This window comes from Dioscorea cayenensis, chromosome 20, assembly GCF_009730915.1.
Source record: "Dioscorea cayenensis subsp. rotundata cultivar TDr96_F1 chromosome 20, TDr96_F1_v2_PseudoChromosome.rev07_lg8_w22 25.fasta, whole genome shotgun sequence".
In the NCBI taxonomy this organism is placed as follows: Eukaryota; Viridiplantae; Streptophyta; class Magnoliopsida; order Dioscoreales; family Dioscoreaceae; genus Dioscorea; species Dioscorea cayenensis.
In genome coordinates, this window is record NC_052490.1 from 29589730 (window position 1) to 29615598 (window position 25869).

General features: G+C 31.7%; 3 protein-coding genes across 5 annotated transcripts; 1 reads left to right on the forward strand and 2 right to left on the reverse strand.

The window, feature by feature from the left end:
• Positions 1 to 4552: 4552 nt before the first annotated feature.
• On the forward strand, positions 4553 to 8642 carry LOC120251483 (glucose-1-phosphate adenylyltransferase large subunit 1-like). The gene is made up of 15 exons (XM_039260001.1): positions 4553 to 4980; positions 5052 to 5174; positions 5717 to 5887; positions 6039 to 6131; positions 6217 to 6300; positions 6399 to 6454; positions 6669 to 6762; positions 6845 to 6957; positions 7032 to 7104; positions 7258 to 7338; positions 7434 to 7520; positions 7607 to 7711; positions 7904 to 8010; positions 8090 to 8150; positions 8228 to 8642. The coding sequence occupies exons 1-15, from the start codon at positions 4729 to 4731 to the stop codon at positions 8327 to 8329; spliced, it is 1602 nt and encodes a 533-aa protein (XP_039115935.1). The 5' UTR covers positions 4553 to 4728; the 3' UTR covers positions 8330 to 8642.
• A 73-nt stretch (positions 8643 to 8715) lies between these two features.
• Positions 8716 to 10697, reverse strand: LOC120251484 (mannan endo-1,4-beta-mannosidase 1). The gene is made up of 5 exons (XM_039260002.1): positions 10213 to 10697; positions 9924 to 10118; positions 9721 to 9843; positions 9421 to 9623; positions 8716 to 9339 (listed from the first exon to the last, which is right to left on the reverse strand). Exons 1-5 carry the CDS (start codon positions 10546 to 10548, stop codon positions 8883 to 8885), a joined length of 1314 nt encoding a protein of 437 aa, XP_039115936.1. The 5' UTR covers positions 10549 to 10697; the 3' UTR covers positions 8716 to 8882.
• A 765-nt stretch (positions 10698 to 11462) lies between these two features.
• LOC120251748 (GTPase ERA-like, chloroplastic) lies at positions 11463 to 18034 on the reverse strand. 3 transcript variants are annotated; one of them, XM_039260391.1, is made up of 10 exons: positions 17663 to 18033; positions 15401 to 15546; positions 15173 to 15313; positions 14989 to 15102; positions 14733 to 14858; positions 14215 to 14313; positions 14003 to 14104; positions 13044 to 13124; positions 12875 to 12941; positions 11463 to 12062 (listed from the first exon to the last, which is right to left on the reverse strand). In XM_039260391.1, the coding sequence occupies exons 1-10, from the start codon at positions 17994 to 17996 to the stop codon at positions 12046 to 12048; spliced, it is 1227 nt and encodes a 408-aa protein (XP_039116325.1). In that variant the 5' UTR covers positions 17997 to 18033; the 3' UTR covers positions 11463 to 12045. The 3 variants fall into 3 exon arrangements, with proteins under 3 accessions (XP_039116325.1, XP_039116322.1, XP_039116323.1); XM_039260388.1 differs by lacking the exon at positions 11463 to 12062 and adding an exon at positions 12502 to 12775 and having other exon boundaries at positions 17663 to 18034; XM_039260389.1 differs by lacking the exon at positions 11463 to 12062 and having other exon boundaries at positions 12665 to 12941.
• Positions 18035 to 25869: the final 7835 nt, after the last annotated feature.

Below are 25869 nucleotides of genomic sequence, written 5' to 3' on the forward strand. Positions count from 1 at the left end.
TTTCCAATGTCTAGGTCATTGGATTAGTTTTGCCTTTTAAAATAAAATTAAAAAATTCTTATCTTTTGACGTAACGCAGTTCCACAAATTTACTTTACTCATAAAATTATTGCGTGTGAGGAAGCGTGGAACTAGTGTGACAATTTATCGAACACTTAGTGTGCAATATCACAATACCTAGCAATCACACAATGAATGGGTAATGCAAGGATAACATACAACCAATCTCACAAGAATAAAGTAAGAGACACCAATTTAATGTGGTTCGACTAAGAACAAGCCTACATCCACGGGAGAACAATGCTTCACTATATCATGGGGGAATAACAAGAGTACAAGAGTACAAGAAATAGGCATAAAAGCCACAAAAGGATTACCAAGCTCTAAAAATTAGCCTTACCTCAAAAACAAAGATCTTACATTGCTTTAATGAGATCAAGCAAGAACAAGAGCTCTCCTCTACACCTTCACTCTTTCCACTCTCCAAATACAAGAGAACTCACCCTCTCTATCTTTCTCTCTTTTCTCTCATTACACAACACCCAACAAACATAACCCTATATAAACAATAGAGCAATCTAGACCGTTGGATTAAAAGAGATCAAGATTTTGGCTTCATCACAAGGATATCAAGCCAATATTTAACAAAAATAAAACTTTTACTAAACATAATTATAAATAATAATATGATATATATGTATATATATATAATTAATAAATGATAGTTATAAAAAAAATAAATTCATGGAAATCATAGAGGCGCGTTTTATTTGCAAAAATCCACAACAAGTGAACATCCATCGAGTTTGTGAGATCAAAATCATTTCACATGTGAAATTATTTTTCCCTCATAAAAATATTTTATATGACTTTTGATCACTTAATATATGTTTTATACAAGAATTTATGCACCCAAATGGTCATGGTAGAGAAATAGCCTTAGAATTTGTGCATTATATTTGTGGTCCAAGTCTGGAATGTCAATCTTTATCCTTGAATGTCATTGCCTCACAAGTTCTCATGTCGAATTGTGTTGTTAATTGTTGGAATATTCAATGTGTTTAATAAATAAAACAAACAAAAAGATATTTTTGTTCTTAATAAAATCGTTTTTTTCACATGTGTTTTTGTTTGGTCTTTTATTAATTCCTTGGTTATGTTTTTGTGAAGTGTGTTATCTCAGGGCAGTTGAGGGAGAGACCTTTGATGGTTATTTATGTAAATAAAAAATAAGAGTGAGATTTTTTTTTTTTTTTTAAAAAAACTTGTATAGTTGATGTCATCTATTTTATTTTTCAAAAAAATTCAATATTATTTTAATTATTGATTGTTGAAAAAAAATTCCATCACGATCTTCCAGATTATATTTGAAAAGAAAAATAAATTTTAACTGTAATTTAAGGAAGATTTTTTGAAATACCTTACATATGATAAAGTCAGAAATATTTTTTAGAGCAACGATGTGATAGTGCTTCTAAGTATTTAATTATTTTCATTATTATTTTTTAAAAATTTTGATATACTATTTCTTTTACGCCATTTATATATATATATATATATATAACATATTTCACGTATGAATATTAGTTACATGTTTTCCATATTTTATTTTTGGCGTTTTTTTGAATCAATCACTTGATGTCCTACTAAAATTTGTCCCTTAACATTCCAACTCCTACATGAACCATCTTTGCTTGTATTTGGCCACCAAAAATAAAATCATGGCCAGTCATTATTCTTAAGACTTCAACCGTTCTCCGTTGAATTAGCATGATGCAATGATGCAATTAAGTTATGTTATTGTTTTTGTATTTTAGTCTTTACTCTTTAGTTTATTTGTTATGGTTACTGTTTAACATAATCAACCAAAAAATAATGTCAATGTGCAAATCATTACTTTACCGGTCTATTTCATGGTATTAAAAAAAATGTACACATTTAATATGAATATATAACATTCTATTGACAAAGCCAATTTGAATTCTAGCTCGTGTAAATAAAAAGGTACAAGTTTTATAAAACTCAATACCTCATGTATGTCTGTCTCTTGACACGCGATTTATTCATATTTATAATATATATATATATATGACGTGCACAATTATATATTAAAATTTATATATTTATTAAAATAGATATGAGAGGTATACAATAGATTTTAAAGTTCACAGATACTACTTTAATTCCCCTCAAATGTATATATATAGATTTTAAATCATCTATGTACATCCAAATACTATTGTTTATATATATATATATATACTTTACAGATTTATTTAATATGATAATATGTATTATTATATAATATTATTTGGAACTGTAAAAATATTATTCATGAATGAAACTGTAGACATCCCTAAATAACATGTCCTAATGTATAACGGTCCAAAATTTTTTGGGCGAGTGTAGGAACATTCTAACACTTAATTAATTAATTAATTAATTTAGTTTAGTTTATTAAAATTAAATCTAAGTACGATTTCCACCATTAGTTTTTAATATTAATTAATAATAATTAAAATCCACGTGATCCAACAAAAGGTATCATTGGTCAGTGTCAAAAGCCGCAAGTGGCCATCTTGGCGAGCTGGAGCCTTCTAATTAACCGTTCTGATTTCGCCACGTGTTCGGGCCAGCAAAGTTTGGTTGAACCATGCCGGGCCACCACACCCCTCCAACGGGCCCGGGCCCCACACTTTCGATGCCACGCGTCACGACAAACGAAACTATTCCCAAGTCTGCCTCGAAGCATGGGACACCGTGGTCTGTGGGCCCTACCGATAAGAACTCGTGGACTAGAAATCAACCGTACATTTGTCCCCCATCTCTTTCTCGAGATTAGTTACACCGCATCACACCGTCTATCTCACGTTGTGCGGTGATCTTGATAAATAGCCCTCAAATAAATTAACGGTTGCCCGAGTAAACCATTCGATTAACGCCACGTAGCATCATTAAGCGAGCCTCACCCGTCCGATCTTGCCAATGTCAATTAATCCAACAAAATTTCATTATTTTTCTATTGGAATTTGGAAGTAATAAATCTTGTTTATTAAAATCAATGAAAAATTAACATTAACTAAGGTTTAGAAATATATATATTTTAACAAAGGGAACCAGCAATGACCCACCACTTGGCATCGATCATTAGATTTTTTTTTTTAGTTTTTGATATAGTGAATAAAACACAATTGCATTAAAAAGAAAATATGCATTAAAAAAATCACATAAAAGAAAATATAACTAGTAAAAATAGAACAAAAGAAACAACAAAACGAGGCAACTAGAAGTAAAGAGGGACTCTTCTAGAACAATTAACACATCAAGAACAACAGCTAGCCAGAGAAATCATTGTAGGCGTCAAGAACCAGCTCCTCACTCAAAGATGGACCTGAAAACTGAATAAACCGTCTGACCGCAGAAATAGACTCCTCCGGCTTGTGCAAATGGGCCGCTGGAATCCAAGGGAGATACATGTAACAAAGTTTCAGAAATAAGACATGCACGGAAATAAACACTGAATTGAAAACACAGTTATATCCAGCAAGATAAATTTGCCACAAAACGGCTATTGCAACCAACAAACAAGGGAGTCTAAAAGGAGGACCAAGTTCTCTAAACCAGCTATCTCAAAGGTCTAAATTGGACGAAGGGGCTCTCTGGAAATTAAACAGGAGAGCAAGGCGGTTCCAGATATCCCTAGCCACAAAGTACCTATAAAACAGGTGGTAAATCGACTCGATATCAGAGAAGCACATAAAGCAAGTTGCAGTGGGAAGTTTATTGCAACCCCGGGCGAAAAGAAAGTCAAGAGTGAGGATCCCCTTATCCCAGACTAGACACATAAAAGCAAAAATTTTACGTGGCGAAGCACTTAAAGATAAAAAAAAGTGACTCTGCTCCGCTTTCCCCTGTCAATAAAGAATTTGTAAAAAAAAATAAAAGAGCCGTCCACCGTCAGCTTTCAAGATTTCTAATCATGATCATCTGCGCTTGAGGAGATAATTCGAGATCTAACTTCACACAGGACCATGTCATGTCTCATATCCTCTGATCATTAGATTTTTATATACTTATTTGACACACAAGAATTAGATTGTAAATCCATTTTCACATTTAATTTAATTTTATATTATTATATTTAGTATGTTTTAAATTTTAGGTAATAAAAATTTTGGTAAGATATCATTTATAATGGGATTTGGGATCAGTACCGTATGATAAAATGTACTTTGGTAATTATAATAATTGGTCTCTAAACTCCCGATAAATATCTCAGCACCAGAAAATAATTAACTTTATTTTATAATATTTTAAATAATTATTAACTTTTAATTATAATATAATAATAAGTCGAAAAGTTTATAATCACCCTTTCAACTCTATTAATAAGAGATCTCTCCGGAGAGAGAAAAGGAAAGAGAAAGGGCTACTCGGGATCTCTGCTCTCTAAAAGTATAGTATCATTTTCAAAAAATAATAATAACAATAATAAATAAATAAATATAAATAAATAAATATATAAATAAATGAATAACCGTGACCAGCCATAATAATTATCAAGCGTGTTGTTCACAGGCTTCAGTCCACCTCAAAACCTCCTATAAATCTTCCCAGAAAGCAAAGTCCACTCCAAACACTCTGCCAACTTTTGTTCTAAGATCCAAAGGTTCACTAAGATTCATAAAGTTGTTAGCTTTTTATAGTTCTTAGTTGCAGAGCTTGGGTATGATCATGGGGAGTTTGGTGGACTTCACTAGCATGGGAATGAAGTTCAATGGGTGTGTGAACAGAGTGAAGAATGGAGCTGTTGGTAGTGTGGAGAGTGAACTTTGGGGTGAATGTTTGGGAATGAAGTTCAAAGGTGGGAGCTTTCAGAGCAAATTGGGAGGGAGTGATAGATGTGGGAGTTGGGATGGAAAGGGTAGGAAGGGAGTGACATTCAATGTTCTTACTTCAGATGTTAATCAGGAGACTATGGTAAGCTTGATCTCTTAATGTTTTGTTTGGGTTTTTGATTTGTTGATTTGATTTTTGTGCTTTGGTTTCAGATCTTTCAGGCTCCTATGTTTGGGACTAAGATAGCAGATCCTAAGAGTGTTGCTTCTATTATTCTTGGTGGTGGTGCTGGAACTCAGCTTTTTCCTCTTACTAGTACCAGAGCTACTCCAGCTGTAAGAGAAATCTTGATTCTGTCTCTTTTTTTTTTTTGGATAGTTTTGATGGATTTGTTTTGGTTCTTGTTCTTCTTGTGATTTATTTGACTCTTGGATCTTCATGAGAGAAGTTTACAAGTGTTTTTCAAGTTCATTTTGTTCTTATTAACATGTTCTCAAACTGTTTGTTGATGAAATCAGAAGATCAATGATAAGATTATTGTTTTAAGAATAAAAATTAATGAATTAGGGAGGTTGTTCCATGCATTCATTATTGACAAAGATATTTGACAAACTGGACATTTATTATAATTAGACAAGCTGGTTTTCTTTATGTGAATGTTGTCCTAAAATTTAGTTACCATGAAAAGGCCATATCCTAGATCAGCTTTTAAAGATATAGCTTATTGCATTTTGGGTGTTCCTAAGTTCATTTCTCAACTGTATATGCCTGATAGAACCTCTTGAGTTTGTCAGTTATTTATTTGATTGTTGTCAAAGTATTTAAGCTTAATTTTTCGAATAATCAGTATACACTATCCTGACTTTGCACCATGTAGGTTCCAATTGGTGGTTGCTATCAACTCATCGATGTTCCGATGAGCAACTGTATCAACAGTGGCATCAACAAGATATTCATCATGACACAATTTAATTCTCAATCCCTTAATCGTCACATTTGCCATACATATCATGGAGGTAGCATCAGCTTTGGGGATGGATTTGTTGAGGTAAATTTCTTTGCTCTTGAACTTTGCTCCTAGTTTGCCTTCTAAGCCTTGCAAATAGCAACAATCAATTTTGTATGGATCCTTTGTAGTTAGTCTCGTATTTTTCCGGGTTTATGATGACAATACGAACTTTGTCTTATATTATGAACAGGTATTAGCAGCAACTCAAACACCTGGTGAAGCAGGAATGAACTGGTTTCAAGGGACAGCGGATGCTGTGAGGCAATTCATCTGGGTCTTCGAGGTGTGAAATTTAGCTAACAAACAATGATGGTTAAATTTTTTGACCTTGATATTTTAATCCTTGTTTCTATTCCTCATGCATTCAGGACACCAAGAATAAGAACATAGAGCACATACTGGTTTTATCTGGCGATCACTTGTACCGTATGGACTACATGGACTTTGTGCAAGTATGTCTTCATTGGATTACTTGTTACTTTACTTTCTAAATTTCGATGTGTGGTAATTTTTGACGCCTTTACTAAGCATTCAATGAATGTGATCGCAGAAACACATTGACTCCGGAGCTGAAATTACAGTTTCATGTGTGCCAATGGATGACAGGTATAATACATGCGTAAAATAGATTATTCACTATTTTCTAAACTTTAAGAAAGATGACAGATCTAAATGTAAAAGATGATGGCATTGGACTCTAGTAATTGAATAGTATCGAAAAGTAGGATACTTCATTATCGAACTCTGAGTTGAGATTGAGGTTTGTCTAATGCATTTTTCTCTAATTTACTATACTGAGTTGGTATTTTATTTTTGGTAGTCGGGCATCTGACTGTGGATTGATGAAGATTGATAAGACCGGCCGGGTTATTCAATTTTGCGAAAAGCCGAAAGGTGCTGATTTGGAAGCTATGGTAAGCTGATACTTTTCATCTTCTTTGTATCGAACGTCTGCTAACCTATCAGAATTAACCCATTTTAAATGGTTGATTGTAGAAAGTGGACACAAGGATTCTTAGACTGTCTCACCAAGAAGCGTTAAAGTACCCTTATATTGCATCAATGGGAGTGTATGTGTTTAGACGAGATTTTCTTCTAAAGCTTCTTAGGTATGTTAAACATGTGGTTGTGAGGAATTAGTGCTTTTCATAACAATCAATGTTCTCAATAAGATTTTTTTTAGGTGGAACTACCCAACATTGAATGATTTCGGGTCTGAGATCATTCCTGCGGCTGTCAAGGAGCACAATGTTCATGTAAAGAACTTATTTGTCTACTTTTTCCATTGATCCCTTGTCTATTTTGTGTTAAAAATTAATAAATTTATAAAGTAAATAGCAATGGTCTCAATCCATTTGCTTCTTCATCATGTGCTTATGTTTGTTAAATACTTTTTGAAATCTTGTTAGGCATATGTATTCAATGATTACTGGGAAGACATTGGAACAATTAGACCATTCTTTGATGCAAATTTAGCTCTCACAAGTCAGGTTTGTCTTGACATGGTCTAACTTTTATTAGCTAAGAGAACTCAAGGACAAAGTTCAGCTTAAAATATCTTCTTTTGTTTTATTTTTTTTAACAGTCTCCCAAGTTTCAGTTTTATGATCCAAAGACTCCCTTCTTCACTTCCCCTCGATTTTTACCCCCAACCAAAATGGATAAATGCAAGGTATGTTGATTTAATATATGTCAACATTAAACACTTGTTGTTTATCTTTTATTTTCAAGAATCTTACATTTAACTGAAATTTGCAGATTACAGATGCTATAATTTCACACGGGTGCTTCTTACGAGAGTGTGCCGTTCACCATTCAATCGTAGGAATTCGCTCACGTTTGGAAACTGGTGTAGAACTCAAGGTAAGTTCTTAGAAGTATTTTTTCTCTGAATTTCCTCTTCAAAAGTCCTTTTCGTCTATTTATAACTATATAACTTTTACAAACAAGTCAATTGGAGCTGTAAAAATTTCAACTGTATCTCTGATTTCAACCAGAGCCTTTGCAATATACATTTAAGTGTCTAATTTGACCTTGATGATTAACACATCCCAGGATACCATGATGATGGGTGCCGATTACTATGAGACTGAGCTTGAGATTGCATCTATGCTTTTAGAGGGTAAGGTTCCTATCGGCGTGGGGGAAAATACTCGAATCAGGTCAGATCAATGTCTTAATAGAAATACGAACGTTAGTTTTATTTAGTATTGTTTTCTTGATGGTTTTGTGTTTCCATAGGAATTGCATTATCGACATGAACGCGAGGATTGGAAAAAATGTGGTGATTGAAAACAAAGATGTATGTATAGTCATGCTCAACTGATTTGTAACAGTTGAAGAAGCATCATATAATATATTGTCTACCTATGTTTATAGGGTGTCCAAGAGGCCGACAGACCAAACGAAGGCTTCTACATTCGATCGGGGATCGTGATAATAGTAAAGAATGCAATCATCAAGGATGGCACCGTCATGTGATGTTTATCAGAAGCTGCAAATCATCGACATAATGAAGGAAATCCCACATTGAAGGTCAGAAATCTTAATGCTGTACAATAATGGCCACCTTCATTGAACCTGCGTAGCGATCGGGGATTGATATATGAATAATGTTGAGACAGCATGTCCTCTTATGTAAAAATTAGTTGGTTTCCATTTCCTGTTTGGCGAGTGATCAATAAATGTACTAGCAGCATGTTTCTTGGTCCTGTGAAAAGAATTATCTGGTACAATAATTTCAAAGCTGCTACCAATGTTAAATATCATCAATTTCCAGTCTGTCATTATATTATATATGTCTTGCATTTCTCTTAATTTGTTTGTTTGTTTAAGATGTGTAGATTCATCAATTCTAAATTCAGAAATCAAACTCTGCAAACATTTAATAATAGCTTCCAAATTCTGACAGAATTCAAACAATAAAAACATCTCTCTCCTGGATGAACTTAGAAACATCACAAAGAGAACACAAACAGTTATACACGGTTTACTTAAGATACTTAAAAACTGTTCTCATGCATCAACTGAAAGCTTAGTTTCCTGCACCTTTTCCTTTGTCACTAGCTCGCCATTGATTGTTTCTGATAGCCTTGGCTCTCTTCAACCTCTCAATGTTCCTTGCACGGGTGAACAATTTCCCGAGATATCGAAGCTTGCGACACTGACTAGTGATTATGTTATTTGTCGAAGTGTTCTCATTCAATATGATTTCATATCCATCTCTGTATGAATCCATTCCTTGAGCCAGGAGTTGCCAAAAGAGGCCACCAGCAGTTGCACCTCCAGTTCTAGCAGAATAGTAAATTTTCGAGTACACGATACTGAACAATGCATCCCTTTGGCTATTACTATATCCCGGGTCTTTCCATGACTTTCCAAACTCCGTTAGCAGCAATGGCTTACGAAGAACATTGCGGGCATCTTGAATGTGTATGTCAAGCCAATTGTTCAAGAACGAAAGCTGTGTTTGATCATTTGCACTAGTCATCCTGCTCAAACAACAGAATTCTTCAGAATCATGATACATTTACTAAACAAATTACTTAACATAAACATACAAGTACTTTTACCATTGATCAGGATATGAATGGACAGTGGCAAAATCGATGCCGGAGATCAAATTGTTAGATATGAAATCAGTCCCTATTTGGAAACCAGGGTTGGATTGTAACATCCTTGACGACGATTGCCCGTAGAACCCTTCCAAACCAGCTTCAAGCAAGTGATTACTGTCTATAGATTTCACATGAGCAGCCATTTCAGTAATCCATGCCTAAACACAGAAACAGAAATAAATTTGTCAGACATGTTCAAACAATCAGAAATATTCTCAAGAAAAATTTTACATTGTAAATTTGTAATCTAATAACCTGAATGCTTCTTCCTGAGAGATCTGATGGACATCTAGGCTCATTCATAAGCTCCCAGGCAAAGATTGTTGGATCATCCTTGTAAGCAACTCCAGTAATTGAATTGATTCTTGAAAGAACAGTCTATAAAAACATTAAAAAAAGAGTAAATGAAAATGAACTTTGTCAAATACTAATAAACAGCAACACAAGAAAAGTGCTACCTTAACATGATTCTTGTAAAAGCTTTTAACAAGAGGATTAGTGAAGAACTCATCATCAGACTGAATGTACTGTCCTTGATTTCTAGCCCATTGAACATACTGCTTCTTTCCACCAAAGTTATCATAGTTATTCACCAAACTAAGGATAAGTTTAAGTCCATACTTCCTTGCTTCAGAGACCACAAAATCCATTCCCTAAAATAAAAAAAAGTTATATATATATATATATATAATTGGTGAACAAAGAATGAAGAAGATGAAGAAAAAGAAAGAAAGAAAGATTTGAAACCTGGAACATTTGTTCATTGTAGGAGCCAGGGGAGTACTGGAGGGCAGTGGAGCCACCACCACCATCACTGAAAGCCCAAGTTCTAGCAACAGTGAGACCATGGATGGAAGCTTGTTGGAAAGCAGAGGAGACCTTGGATCTTTGTGCAGGGTCTGAAGCAAAGGACATCAACCAGTAAGCATTGAAGCCATTAGCAAAGAATGGGTTGCCATTGAGCACAAAGTGAAGTCCTCTGGTCCTAATGAAGCCTCCTCCCACTGCTTCAACTTGATGGTGGTGCTCTTTCATCAAAGTTATCACTAGAATCACTATGAAAACCTTCTTCATTTTCTCCATTTTTGTCACTGTTTATCTTACTCTGTGGAATGAAGAATGGAAGAACATGTTGTGTGGTTTGTGTGTTTTAAATAGATCTGTGAATGGTTGGTTCTTATGAAGAGAGCAGAGTTAAATGTGCTTGTACCTGCTGCAATTTTGTTGTTTGCAGTTGAGAAGGAAAAGTGAAGCTTTGCTTGCTTTTATTTTTATTTATTTATTTAAAGTTAAAGATTTATTAATTATTTTAGAGTTTATGTCATTGTTTGTTTTTGTGGAGGAAATTGGGCATAACTGTCAATATGATGTAAAATATAAGTAATTGAGATATTGTCACATTAATTCAAATGCATGTTAGTTGTTACCTTATATCTTGGCACATGCATGCTAACTGTATGAGCTCAGTGAAAGAGAAAGATCTTGATAGTGATTGTTTTATAAATTATGATATCAATGTATCAATTTATATATATATATATATATATATTTATATATATATGAAATTCTAAACCATAGCATTTTTTTTTTAAAAAAATTATACTATGCTTCCCTTGTAGGCAAAGGCAAAGAAAATGCCTACTTTGAATCACCATCTTTTGAGCTTTAGTATGAGTTGTTCTACACTCAATTAGACTTGAATGCATGCTCATATAAAGCAAAAAACTAAAAAGAAAAAAAAAATAAAGATTTAAGGGAAAAAATATACCAATAATCTAGAAGATATCCCAGATTAATATCAATTTTATGCAAATAAATTCCTGCTTAAGTTTTACCTTCACAAAAAATTCTCAAACCGACAACATTAATATTATCAGATTGAATCACTTCAAAATTATGTAAACCACCGACAAAAAAGTAAAAACAAAATTCAAGTAATCTTCAAAACTATAAATATTTGCAAGATAAAAATCTTAAACACCGACACAAAAATTGTACTAGCAAATTTTACCACAATTTCAAAAGCTTCTCCCGCCCTCTTTCCATAGAAAAAATTAATAATAACAACAACAACAATGAATCAAAACCATGCCCAATTAATCAATTGTTCAAGTAGTAATATAATAAAAACGGGTCCCTTAAAACCGGACAAGATCCCCCAACGCTCAAAAGACAAAAGCTTGGATTCGGTTCAATTCTTTACCAACCAAGTGTCAGCCGTTGGATGCGTTTTCTCAGCAAACCTTTTATCAGTTGCCACGTGTCCAACATTCAGGGGTCGAGGCACGCGTGGGACGCACGTGATTGGTCGGCCACTGAGTGCACATGCCCATGTTCAACCATTCTCCCCCCACTCTTCAATTGGGACCCACTTTGTTACCCCGGTCATTAAGGTGAGAAGATCTGACCGTAGGATCTCCGTGATCATCGTGGAAAGCGGGAGATTCGGCGGAACGGACGGTTAGAATTTGGTGGTCCCATTTAGGTGAAGCAGTTGGGGCGCGGATTACGGTGCCGACAAGTTAACATCTTTCTTGGAAGAACTAACAAACTTCTTCCATGAAATCTTTTGTTAAAACATTATAAACCTGATTCTTCTTTTCATTTGTTTAAACAAAAAAATAAAACAAAATGAGTAATTAAGTTTTAATAATAATAAATAAATATAAATATTTATTACAAGAGAATTTCTTTGAAATAGAGTAACTTTTTTATCTGTTTCTATTTATATTAAAGTTTTTTTTAAAAAAAAAACCCTGATTTCTCTCCCTCTTTGAGCAGTCTTAATCAAGCATTAATTATTCATATGCAAAAGATACCAAGAAAAGGAAAAGAGCTCTTGTGGATAATGGATCCTATATTAAGTCACAAGAAGATAATGCAAGCATGATCACAAGAGAATAATTTCCAAATTATATATATAAATCAGGGCTCTGTGTTGGATTCTTATTTTACAAATTATTTGCAATTATAGAATTGAGCTATTTCCTATTAAATTACATTTTTTTGTTTCTACAAATAAAATAATGAATGACCCCAATAATTAATCCTCTTATAATTGCTACATTTCCACCTAAATTTACATCTTGAAATATATAATGTAGCCGAAAAATAAGAATCTCTAGAAACTTTCATATTTTTAGCATGCAAAATCAATACAAATAATAAACAATGATAATTCTATCAAATGACTAAACCCTTTTCACATGGAAATTAAACTTAAAAATTGAGTAAAACCCTAGCTCCTCAAGTGCTGCAATGAAGTACACTAACACAGGCATTCTAATACTGCAAAAGAGATAATGCACAGCTGAAACAGAAACATGAATTCCTCAATACAGATTTGGAAGAGTAAAAGCATGATGAAATTAAAAGATAGACAAAGTAAATCAGAAGATTTTGATCTGACCATCATAGCCATAATTCCTTAACAAGTCTTCGTCTTGACGCCAATTTCCTTTCACTTTAACCTCCACCTGTTTAATCCATAAAAACATAAGGCATCTAGAGTAGTATTAAAGAGACATGCGATTCGCTTGTTGTTGAAGAAAGGAATAACATTAGATTTTATTCGGTACCTCAAGATAGACTTTCTTCTGAAGGAAATCTTCAATATCAAGTCTTGCAGCTGTTGCCAATACTTTTAAAGCTTTTCCTTCCTGGGATTACAAGGGGAATAAGTTAGATTTGATTTTGAATGAAGGTTCTGTGACAAAGCAGGAAAGGCAAATAGAGAGAGTGAGGTGATGAAATTCTGATAGGACCAAGCTAAAACAATCTTGAAATATAACTGTTAAAATTTAGATGATATTGAATACCAAGTTATAAAGTATTTCAATATAATGATCATCTACTAACATTATTAGAAGCAGATTCTAAAAGCTGAATAAGAAAAAAAAAAAAAAAAAAAACCATGTTATGGCTGCAAAGTTTTTATTCATTATTTTTTGAATAAACCTCCCAATTGTAAGATGAGGAAGTATGCACACACCAGAAAAGCCATGCCCCAGTGATGCACTGATTGAAAAAATAGCAAACTTAAATGAACCAATATGAGTAGAAATATTGCTTTTTCGAATATCATGCCATTGGATCCCAATTCAAAAAAATGATTTTTTGAATAAACAAAAACATAAAAGTCTGTAGTCAAATACGTTAAATATCACTTTAGAGGGCTGTTTTTGCAAAATGACCACAGATATGTTCAGGTGGAATTTCACAGGTGCAAACAACTTGCTCAAAGTCTCTGAATTCAAATTTGGAGGCATATATATGAGGCCAATTTTTAAGTCTTTGCATAACAAGGAGAATGCAACATTCTCCAAAATTCTCTTGGTTTCAGAAGAAAAGGTACGTGATCTGTATTTACATTGAATGCTGTTGCAGTTGGGGTGATATTTGAACACTAAGTAATGGAGCTATTGCCTAAATTGTTCTATTCTCCAAAGACGGAAAGAAGGAGTTTATGTATTGTCAAGATATTAACTACATAAAGACCACTGATTCACAAACTTCGTAAAAATGAATAGGCACATACCTTGCCAATAAGAATAATCTTCTGAGATTCTTTCTCAACAACAATTTCAATACGAATGTATTCCTTTGAGGTGGGCCTGCTAATGTAGCTTACAACATTGACCTGCAGATGGAGGAAATATGAATGTTTTCCTTATCAGATATAACAAGAAACACACAGCTGCTAAACTGGTAAATTGAGAAATAAAAACTTAAAAAGTAAAACCTGAGTACCTGGCATGCATATGGAACTTCCTTTCTATATTGCATAAATATTTTCTCTCTTACAATTTCGGCAACAAAAAATCTCTCAGGATGTTCACTGGCTATATCCTAAAACCATGAAAAGCATATTAACAAAAAATCAAATATCAAGAAAGAGTAAAACAGGAAATATGCATAAATAACCTTTGTGAGATCAATGGAGAAAAATGGATTATTGCAATACATGAATGTCGTTTAATAAGAGGTTAAGGTGAATAAAGAATTATGTCAAAGATGTAGGTTCCGAAATCTTTCAATTTACTAAAAGGTTTAGGGGTAAAAGGAAGTCAAAATAATGTTAAGATGAGATGGATCATTTACCAAGTGATCATAAGTTTACCTACTAAATTCAACAGGACAGCACTTTCATATGTCAATGATGGCGGTTGACATGCTAATTCAGGCAATTTGGGGTCAATTAATCTAAACTATCAATTCCAAATCCAAATGCATAGGAAATATTATAACACTTATCAATAGTCAGATACCTTGGGATAATAAGAAGGCCCTAAAGGAAGCTTTGACAGTATCCAATCCTTGACATCATCCACTCCAGCGCCATATTTGGCACTTACAGGTATGGCATCATCAACATGAGTAAATTTCTGATACCACTGAAAAATGAGCAGTTTAATGAACACAAATGGATTAAAAATCACTGACATATTCAAAATAAATAAAATGAAATTTAAATCCACAGAATACGAAAACCCTAAAACCAACATCAACGGATAAAAAATATACCTCAAGCTTCTTTGCAATTTCTCCTGGCTTTATCAAATCCTTCTTATTCAACACCAACAAAATGGGAAGCTTGTCTTTGAGCTCACTCACCCCTTCTTCAAGAATTTCATCAATCTGAAACCAAGATTACTGGTTGGTAAGGTGCTCGGGGAATTTGAAATATTCTCTACATTGGAAGGAATACCTTCTGAGGCATCTTACTGGCATCAACTACAACCAGAGCACAGTCTGCATTAATTGCAGCACTTCGAACATTTCTCATCATCATAGAGTCTAACTTATGCATTTGCTTTTCAATAACTCCAGGCGTATCATAAAGAATCATCTGCAAACTAACCCATAACTCATAAATAACTACAAAAGCTCCACCAACGGTACTGTTTAAGGTGTCTAACCATTGAAAGCATAATACCTGATATTCAGCCTCAGAACATATACCAAGGATTCGATGCCTTGTAGTTTGGGGCTTATCCGTAACTATTGAAAGCTTTTGACCAATCATTTGATTTGAAAGAGTGCTCTTTCCAACATTTGGCTTACCTAATACTGCCACATATCCTGCAACACGCACGCTTAGACATGTAATAATGACTATCTTGGAAATGACTACAAAAATACAAGGGACCATACAACTGCAGGCTGGTATAGTGGAAATGAGAAAAAGTTGTCTCAATCAATCTTCAGTTTCTCTGTTCTGTTATATTATAAGGAAATCGATAGAAATGCCAGCAGGAAGAAATAGTAACAAATGTTTGTTGAGAATAATAAGCAGACTAATTCTTCCAGTCCTGGAGAAGGAATTATGAAGCATTTGACATTTCTGACAAGTCTCATAATCACCAAACATTCGGTACGTCAATTATTTGTCAATAACATCATCATTGAGAATTTTCTACATATGTGCTTGGGTAAATAATTGCATTGCATGAAGGCCATGGATTGGACCATAGTATGTAGCAGTAGAGATTTACCACTGGATTCTGAAGTCCTGTTGAGTATTTGAAGATGACTAGGTCCACACTCTGAATTACAATTCATAGAGATTCATCAATGAGCATAAGCTCACAAAGATCTTATTGCCTTGCAACATGCAAGATCATTAATATTAATCCTTATTCTCAAGCATAACTGCATACATGTATGGTCTTCTGCCTCTACATGTCAATCACTGTTTGATTCCAACAACAGCATAGTCAGATTTATTTGATAGTTGTGTATACTAAACAGCCTTTTCAAGCACTGATGCACCATGCTCTACTTAAGCTTCACATAAAGCTCATTATTTTAGTATATCAGGTCAGTTCCTCTCTAACTTGTCCCAATACTTGCTTTTGATAATAAATAGTCAGTACCTTAACACAGATCCTTTTTAAATTTAATCCTTTTCATCCAAACCCAAATAGTTCTAAAGCCTTCTTAGAAAGCATGCACAGCCTCTAGCTCCTTAAGGTCCAACTTCCCTTTAAAATTAAATCAACTAAAGAAGGTAGAGCCACCTTGTGCTATCTGCCATCAGGTAAGTTAAATGAAATAGATGGAGAGCCAGGGAATATACTACAGCTCATTAAATCCCAGGATCTTTAAACTTAGGTAAGAGAAAATTATTCAAATGTCCAAATTCAATATGCAGAACATCTTTTAGATGGTCACAATAAACTTTAGCATTTCATTTACTTAATATGTTCATGCATATAATCTAGAATTTTCACAAATTTATAATTCAGAAAAACAAACAAGAAGTGGCTTCATAGACCAAACAAACAAAAGTGCGTTTTATTATTATTATTTTTATAAATGAATTCCTCAACAAGAAAGGAGAGGACCAATGAGTATCACCTTCTCATCAAGAATAAAACTAGCGCCCTTCTGTCTGAAATGCCACTTTGTTAATATAGGTATTTGCGACAAATCCTAGATAGTATGCTTACATCAACATTTTACTCTGCTATATCATGATTCACATCAAGGCTCAAGCCACGAAACAAACAAGCAGATAACATTACAACCCTCACTAAAATTCAACTCTTTCTTTAATTTACTACAAGTTCATTTCTAAGCATGTTTCAAATTATTTGCAAGTGCATAATCTTTGAGGGAGCAATTAACGCAAGCAGATATAGAACTTAAGTTTCATAGGATTTAACACAAGTGGTAAGGCCATTATTTCTATATAGTAATTGACATATCTCCATTATTTCTATCAGATTAGTTACTTCATTGACTTTCAACATTCTATGCCTACCACTAATACTATAATCGTCTCAAAGCATTCCCTTTGTACATAACTTTCAGTCCTCATCATATCCATAGAATCCATCACTGCACATAGTTCTATTCAGTTAATCAAAGCATGAGAAAACTTCTCGGTCCAATTATTTTTATCTAACAAGTACAACACAATCAATACATACTTCTAAAGCCAAACAAATACCGCAAAATTAAAAGAAAAAAAAATATATCAAAAGAGCTCATCTTCTTGTTTGCTTTCCATTGTCAGAGTTCATCAAAATCCATTTTTTTTATCCATCCAAATTCAAAGCATACACTAAATAATCCAATCCTCAACATGAACACCAACCATTCATCGTCCAACCAACACTATAAAAACAGAGAAAATTCTATAAGAAAACAACAGAAAACATTGGAAAAGAAGGGCAAAGGATGAAAACCCCACCACTCTTATGGTTCGGAGGATCAGAATCGAGCTCTTCCAGCTCGTAATCATCCAGCACAGCCAAGCTACGGTCAGGCTTCTCACTCAGAGATAGGAAAGAAAGAGTCTCATCTTCTTCATCCTCTCCACCCTCCACTATAGGATAACTCCTTCCACTGGAGATAGAGAAGCCATTCCTGCGACCACTCCCGAGAGTAGGACGCCATAATCCAGCACCAGAAGCAGAAGAACAAGTAGGGTTTCGGTGGAGAAGAGAGCATACGGAAAGGGCAGCGGCGGAGGCGGCCGGAAGAGGCCGGAGCGCAGCGGAGCGAAGAGCCAGTGTTGGCTCCATTGGCGACGGAGAAGGATAAGGTGGGGCTTGCCTTTTGGGGACTGAAATTTTCTATTAAACCCCTTATTTTCTTGTCAAAAGTTTCAAAATTATCTGGGTTTATGAGCAAAGTTTAAAATTTAAATAAATTCTCGTTCAAGTCCCCCCAAAAAAAATAAAATAAATAAATATATATATACAGATAATCCAAATTTTAAATTAAATATTTTATTTAAAAAAATAAAATAATATGTCAACACCAATTTAAAAAGTAAAATAATTTATTGGTTGATTTGGTTTGAGAAAATAACTGTATTTTCATGTGTTGTATTGTCTCTGCATACTATTATTTACAAAATCAATCATACGCTTCTTGCTTGAATTTTTCTAGCTCTGAATAATATAAAATTAAATTTGGAGGAGTCAATACCGGCAAATAGAAGAAGCCTTAACTTCATTAATACTTGGGTCATTGTCTTGAAGGTCCGATCACCTATTCCCACTTGGATCCCCATCATTGATTCAAGCCATCTCTTATCATATTTATAATTTGGTTTTATTGAACATGTTTTTTTTTTTTCGTGTCAATTCTTTGTTATGTCTTTGTAATATATTCTTTATTGTCTGCATTCTCTTCATGGTTGGTGGATCTTTATACTCTCGTGTTTTATTTGCACGCTTTGTTCCTTTCATTTAATAAATAGTGGTTTATGTAAATTTAAAAAAAAAAACTTAACTAAATATATATAATTCAAAAGATAACATAAGCATATAATATCATTCCATTTATGTAATATATATATATATATATATATATATATGTTATTAGAGTGTACTGAAACATGCATATAGGTTTCATGCTCTCTCCATCAAGCCATAAATCATTCCCTCTTAATAAAAATACAACCATCATAACAATCACATTAATGCAATGTAAAACTGGATTCCGTCTGCATACAAATTATAACTACAACATTACTACAAAGTGAAAGTTCTTTAAAACTCATCAATAGAAAATGTGCTGATGAAAACAGAGAATGCAACAACACTGTCAACATATTAGTGATGCAAATTACGTCTCTGAAATTTCAACATTACATTGAAATCCTTACAGTTTCTTGAACGCAGACTTTCCAATAAATTTCACTGACTCAAAACTCGGCAAATCTTTATCTTCAATTCTTACATTCTTGTCACTATTATGACACCATCTCTTAATCCAAGAGTACTCTGTCTTCTTTGCAGATTCCTTATAATACCATTCATTTTGTGCTAAAACTGTGACATTGTCCATTGTCTCTTGTAATTGTACATTCTTCAAAGCATTTGCTAATTTCTGTGTCATGTTTCTTTGATCCAAATACTCCGAAGGGCAATACTTTAGACGGCGAACCCATCGACTGCTTGATTCCAGAGATAATGAGCTTATATCCATGTTAGATGACTCCGAAATTTTGGTATTGTCAACATCCATGCTTTCTGTTCTCTTATTTTATACAACTAGTATCTATCATATATGTTTCTGCTTATCCATTGTAACTGTGAACAGAAAAACACAACATCCATGAAATGAATGAAATATATGTTGCAGTTTATGTTCAGTTTTGTATATTGAGTAATGTTATTACTATGAAAGCAAAGAAAGATAGTAGAAGTTTAGTCTATTATAACATAATTTTGTCTTGCATGATATTGTTTTTTGTTTTCTACTTCACTTTCAGTATTCTCTGCAAATTTCAAGCCACTAAAGGCTACTAAGTTCATCAAAATAATACAAGCAGATTAATAATGCACTCACTCACTCACTTATTGATCTTTTTTGATCTCATAATATTTCTAAAGCATTGATTTCAAACTTAAAGATTGATGATCATGGATCTATCTATTCCACACATCATAATAAACCAAAAATAGAAAAGAAAGAAAGAAGATTTTTAGAGCACTCACCTCTTCTTCTGTTCATGAGCTGCAACTTAAAATCAAGTGTGGATTCAAATAGGGAAAGAGATCCTACTCAAGAACAAGAATGGGACTTTTCTCTGAGACTCAGACAAAAAAATAAAAAAAATAAAAATACAGTGCTAACACATGATCCACAAATTACTGGCTGGCTGTTAGTGCAACTTATGAGATTTAATTTTTTGGGTCATTAAAAGTGCAAAGAAAGATGGTGCACCACCGTACCTCTCCCAGTGGGCCCTTTTTGACCTGGAAACTCCCGGGCCGGCCCGGCACACGCTACCTATTTTAGATGTATTTATGAGAAACAATATGCTTCTTTTTGTGTTGAATTGTTCTTTTCACCGACGAGTCTAAAGGGACAAAGTTGCTTGTTTTTTTTTTCTTAAAAAGGGTATTGTTTTAAAAAAAAATCTTGAGGAAATAAAAATTCGGTCTCATTTGTAAGATATAATTTTTTTATAGAGTAGATAAACCACCACCGTTTATATATTTATTAAATACTTAAACATAATTTAATTAGGAGGGAATCAAATACTCAATTTTTTACATGAAAAATAAACTCACTATTATTTAGTTATTGCATCAATAATAAATATACACTTCTACATAATATATTAATATTAATTTTATTTTGAAAATAATCTAGGTGTAATTAAGAAAATTATTTACATACTTAAAAGGTATATAAAATAGTAAAAATATTAATTTTTTATCCACCCCTCTCATGAAGGTGAGATATTGGAATACACAAACATTTGAATTTGAAACTATACGTTTAAACAATTTAAATCTTTACCATTTGGACCAAACATTAATATGAGTAATTATACATATGTTTTTCATTGAAACAATTTTATAAACCAATGGTTTGGATTAAAATTCATTATTAGACTAGTTACTTTTTAATAGATCATTTGAATCTCTTGGCAGGAACCGACCTCCAATTCATCACTATATATATAAAAAATATATAGATATTAATTATCAATAATTTAATATAACCTTTATAATTTGATGGTCAACCAAACTTTCTCTCTCCTCTTAACTCATTAATCATTATTATGTTAAATAGATATTCTACAAACCAACCTAAAAACTTTTTTTTTTAATTTAATATAAAACTATTATCCAATTATATATATATATATATATATGTGTGTGTGTGTGTGTGTGAATGGACGTGAAGAGACTACGTGGCAGGAGAAGGACTTGAGAAAATTTCCAAAAATAAAGTTTCTCATAATTGTGACGATATTTTTGTCCACATGTTGATAAAAATATGGTATGTCAATGTTTGGGTATGGGGCATAACCTAACACGTGACTGTCAACATAATTTCATGCAAAGTTGGTGGGCTTGGGCCCTTCTTCTATTATCTAATAAAATTATATTGTATTTTCTTAAATATATATATATATATATATATTAAATACATCAATACTCTTTGGAATTTTTTTTTAATTGTGCATATATTTATATTTCTTGAAAGATTATACAATAGCCTACAGTGGTAGACCCAGGAATTTGCTCCAATCTAGGCTTCTCAGCCTAACCATGGCTTCACCCCGAGTTTTCTTTTTCTCAACCCAAGTTTAAACCTCACCGGACAAAATTCTCCAAAGGTTTTTTAGCCGGCCAGCCTAGGCTGGCAACCATATGGATCCGCCCCTGATATCCTGTATGTATAATTCATTATAATGTAAAATATATCATTTTCTTATTGAGAGAAATATTAAAAAAAATCCTAGTTATTTTTAATGGTATCTTATGATTAATTCCTAAGTTTTTTATTATAAATTTTTAGAATTTCATGTGTTACACTAAAGTGATGAAAAATCCTTTGTGATTTTTTTTAATATAGTAATGCCTCTTAGAAATGTTAGAATTTGCAAGGTCCGAAACATTATGATCATATATAGTAATATTTTTATTTATATAATAATTATATTTATACCTCTAATAAAAGTAGTCAAGAGAATAGAAATTTCAAAATATCATATGAAAAAATAATTTTACATGTATTAATGAATGATAAACTAAGACACTCATTTAATCCGTATGATTGATTGAGTTAGAGGCTCTGATTATTCAAATTAACTAGCTCTAATCAATTGCGACTTGAATATTCATAAAATTTGTTAGTAAAATATTTATAAAGATATAATAAGTTCTGTTGGTTGTCATGATATTACTACATATGTAATGATGGTAATGAATTTCATAAACAAATTTATTAAAAAAAACATTTAATGTTGGATTTTTTAAAACAAATATAAATTTTCTTTTATGGATGTATTCTCAAACTTGTCATTTGGTTTCTTTTGATGATTCTTGACCAATTAAATATTCATTATTTTTTAATTAAAAGAGCAATTATTTATCATAATTTATTTAAATAATTAAGTAGTATATAATAAATAGCGAAAATTATAAACCAATGGTGCCATATTAAGCCGGCAAATCATGATTATATTTGATAATTTGTACTCTCTAAACTTTTTACTCAACATATTTATTATTTAAATAATTTTAATACTTTAAGTATATATGACAAATTCTTTCCATTTGAATGCTTACTAAATTGCTCGACTTTATTCAACAACTTTGGTTTTTTTTATTTTTTTATTTTTATTTTGAGAAAGGGCCAAAAACACAGAATTAAATATTATAAACTAATGGTGCCATATTAAGCCTGCAAATCATGATTATATTTGATAATTTGTACTCTCTAAACTTTTTACTCAACATATTTATTATTTAAATAAATTTAAGACAAAATCTTTCCATTTGAATGCTTACTAAATTGCTCTACTTTTATTTTTTTCTCAAAAAAAAAAAAAAAAAATTGCTCTACTTTATTCAACAACTTTGGTGGATTTTTATTTTTTATTTTTTATTTTTTATTTTTTATTGGTGAGAAAGGGCCAAAAACACAGAATTAAAAAGAGTTTCATATTGTTAGCTTGGGTGAAATCTCATTCACATAACTTGTTGAGGTGGTTTTCATAATTTATTGATTTTAAAGTATTTTATAAAAAATGATTAAAAGATTTTTCTCCGCCATCTAATTTATATAATTAACTATGTGATCCAAATATAAATTCTAAAAATCTCATCATGCCAAAGTAAGAGAATTCTCATTTCTCCAAATTCTTTAATTTTAGAGTTAGAAGCCATTTTAACCATAAAAGACCTTAATATTATACTGCATGTTTAATGTGTTTGAAGGAAACTTATTTTATATATTTACGTTGATATTTATTTAATTAATTAATATTAAAATATTTTGTCTAATGACATATGTTCTTATTCATAATTTCAGTGAATTAGATACTGATTTTATAATGTGATACATATTATTATTTTTTATATAAAAAATAAATTTTTACCTGTTCATCTAGCTAGCTTACTAAACAAAAAATATTCTTTCGGTATCAACATATTATTAAATATTTTTATATTTTAAAATATGGATAAAATGCTTTTAAACATATGCTTTTAAATATTGAAAGAAAAATTTTAAGCTAATTTTTATTTATATATATATATATTTTTAATTATGCAATAATAAATCTAGAAAATTCATAACGTTTTCTTGAATTCTAACATTTTCTTCATACCAAAGCAATTTTACTTTTTTTTTTAGAAGTTTACTTTCCTTCCAAGTCTTAAATTCTAGAGTCACAAGTAATCTCAATTCTTAAGGCATATTATTATGATTTATGACATATTATTATGGTGACTATGTTTTATATATGTTTATATTAACTTTTAATTAATTGATTTGATACTATAACTTCTACAAGTTTTTTTTGTTTTAAACTCCTAAAATTATAACATTTGTGGAATAGGTCCTCAAACTTTGAGTCTTCTGTTCTCAGTATTCAAGAGAAAACATGTGCAATATTATTCCTCTTTACTCCTAGATATAGATCATAAGCTAATTAAAGAGAATACTTCATATAATCTCTTATTTTTTTCACCATTCCTTCACTCTTGAAGACCTTCAAATCATCCTAAAACCATGCAACCCAACAATTCATTAAAGACATATATATCAAACGCTTTCTTTATTTTCCTAATTTAATTAAATGCTTATAAATTATATTCATTTATAAAAATAAGTGACATAATCTAATTTTAGGAAATTATACATGACAGGTTACATATAAAATGACAAGTAAACCACACAAAAAAAATAAAAAAATAAAAAAAATAAATAAACAAATAAACAAATAAACAAACAAACAAACAACAATCTGTTCATATATATTTACTTTTTTTTTCTTTTAGTTGCAATGCAACTTTTTTCATTAGAAAAAAAGAAGCATTATAAAAAAGCCAAACATACAATTAAACAACAGCAATAATAATACTAATAATAAACAACAAGTGCTCAATTAAAAGCAAAGCCAACTGACGATCTTTGCATGTGAAAACAAGAAGAACATACACATAAAAATAATAATAATAATAATAATAATAATAAGAAGAAGAAGAAGAAGAAGAAGAAGAAGAAGAAGAAGAAGAAGAAGAGAAGATCATTTGAAGTAAATAATAGGAGAAGAAGAGTTAGGATCCCAAGTACCAGCTTCTTTCAAGTAGTCCAAGTAACTTAAAAACTCAGGCTTCATCAAGGCCTTATCAAAGTTTGGTGCTTGCATGGCTTTAAGGACAGGATGACAACCTGATGAACTTGCATTTTGTCCCTTTGATTTCAATGTAATTGCTCCCTTGTAATTTGCTTCATTCTCATTCTTCTTCTTCTTGATCTTCTTCTTCTTGTCATCACTAGTACTGATATTGCTAGGCAAGGACCATTGCCTTACAAGCTTGATGTATCCCTTGTGGCTTTTCTTCTGTTCTAAAGTTCCTGACATCTTGATTCTTCCCCTTAACTTGTTTGTAATTCAATGGGAGTGTTTGTTGATGCTGTATGTTTATATTGAGGACATGGACTTGGTCTTCCCTTAAATTATATATATATATATATATATATATAAAGGTTAACTTACAGGATTTCTTTATTAAAATATTTTATAATAGTACAAATGAAATAGTCATGGAAGAGAAATGAAAACAACAATCTGTTATTTTAAAAAAAAATGAGACATGGTTAATTTTTAGAAAATTTTTAATATTGATATTACAGAAAACCCCAGTACTTTATCAATATATTGTGAATTAAGATAACATATATATAGCATGGTCCTTAACCATTATGGTTAATTATTCCTTTTTTTATAGTGAGCTTAATTAATGTTAGATTTGAACTCTTATCTACGATGGTTATTTTGCTATCTTATAATTTTTTTATATTTTTTAAATATATGTTTGGATTTACAAAGTACAATTTTTATTCTAGTATTAAAAGTAATTTAAAACATAAAAATGCTATTTTTAATTGATTTTTCTTTAATCCAATCTTAAACAAAAATATTACAACCAAGTTGTATTTTACTTAAAATAATATAATAAAGTATAAAGATATTATCTAAACATTAATACCTTGAGACTTAAAATTTTATATTAATTTTAGAATATAAAATTGATTTAGTGTTTTTCAAGCTCCTAGTTTTGGCACAACTTGGCATATGTAACCATGTTAATAATTTGTTGATGGAAGGCAATGTCAATTAATCAAAGATGGTCTAGTTAAGACCATTCTAAAAAAAATTATTAAGATCAAAATTTTATAATTGTGTGATTACGATAGTTAGGTATGCATGTTCATATTATATATCAAGTGGAAAGACAAGTCTTTTGAGGTATAAAGTAATCACACGTAAAAAGTCTACAAAAATAAATAAATACATAAATAAATAAATAAAAATAAAAAAGTGGCAACTGTGAACTTTTATACCTATTCCCTTTGTTGAAATGATCATATTGGTAAGTTCCATTTAATTTAAATTTGATCATTTTCATTGAA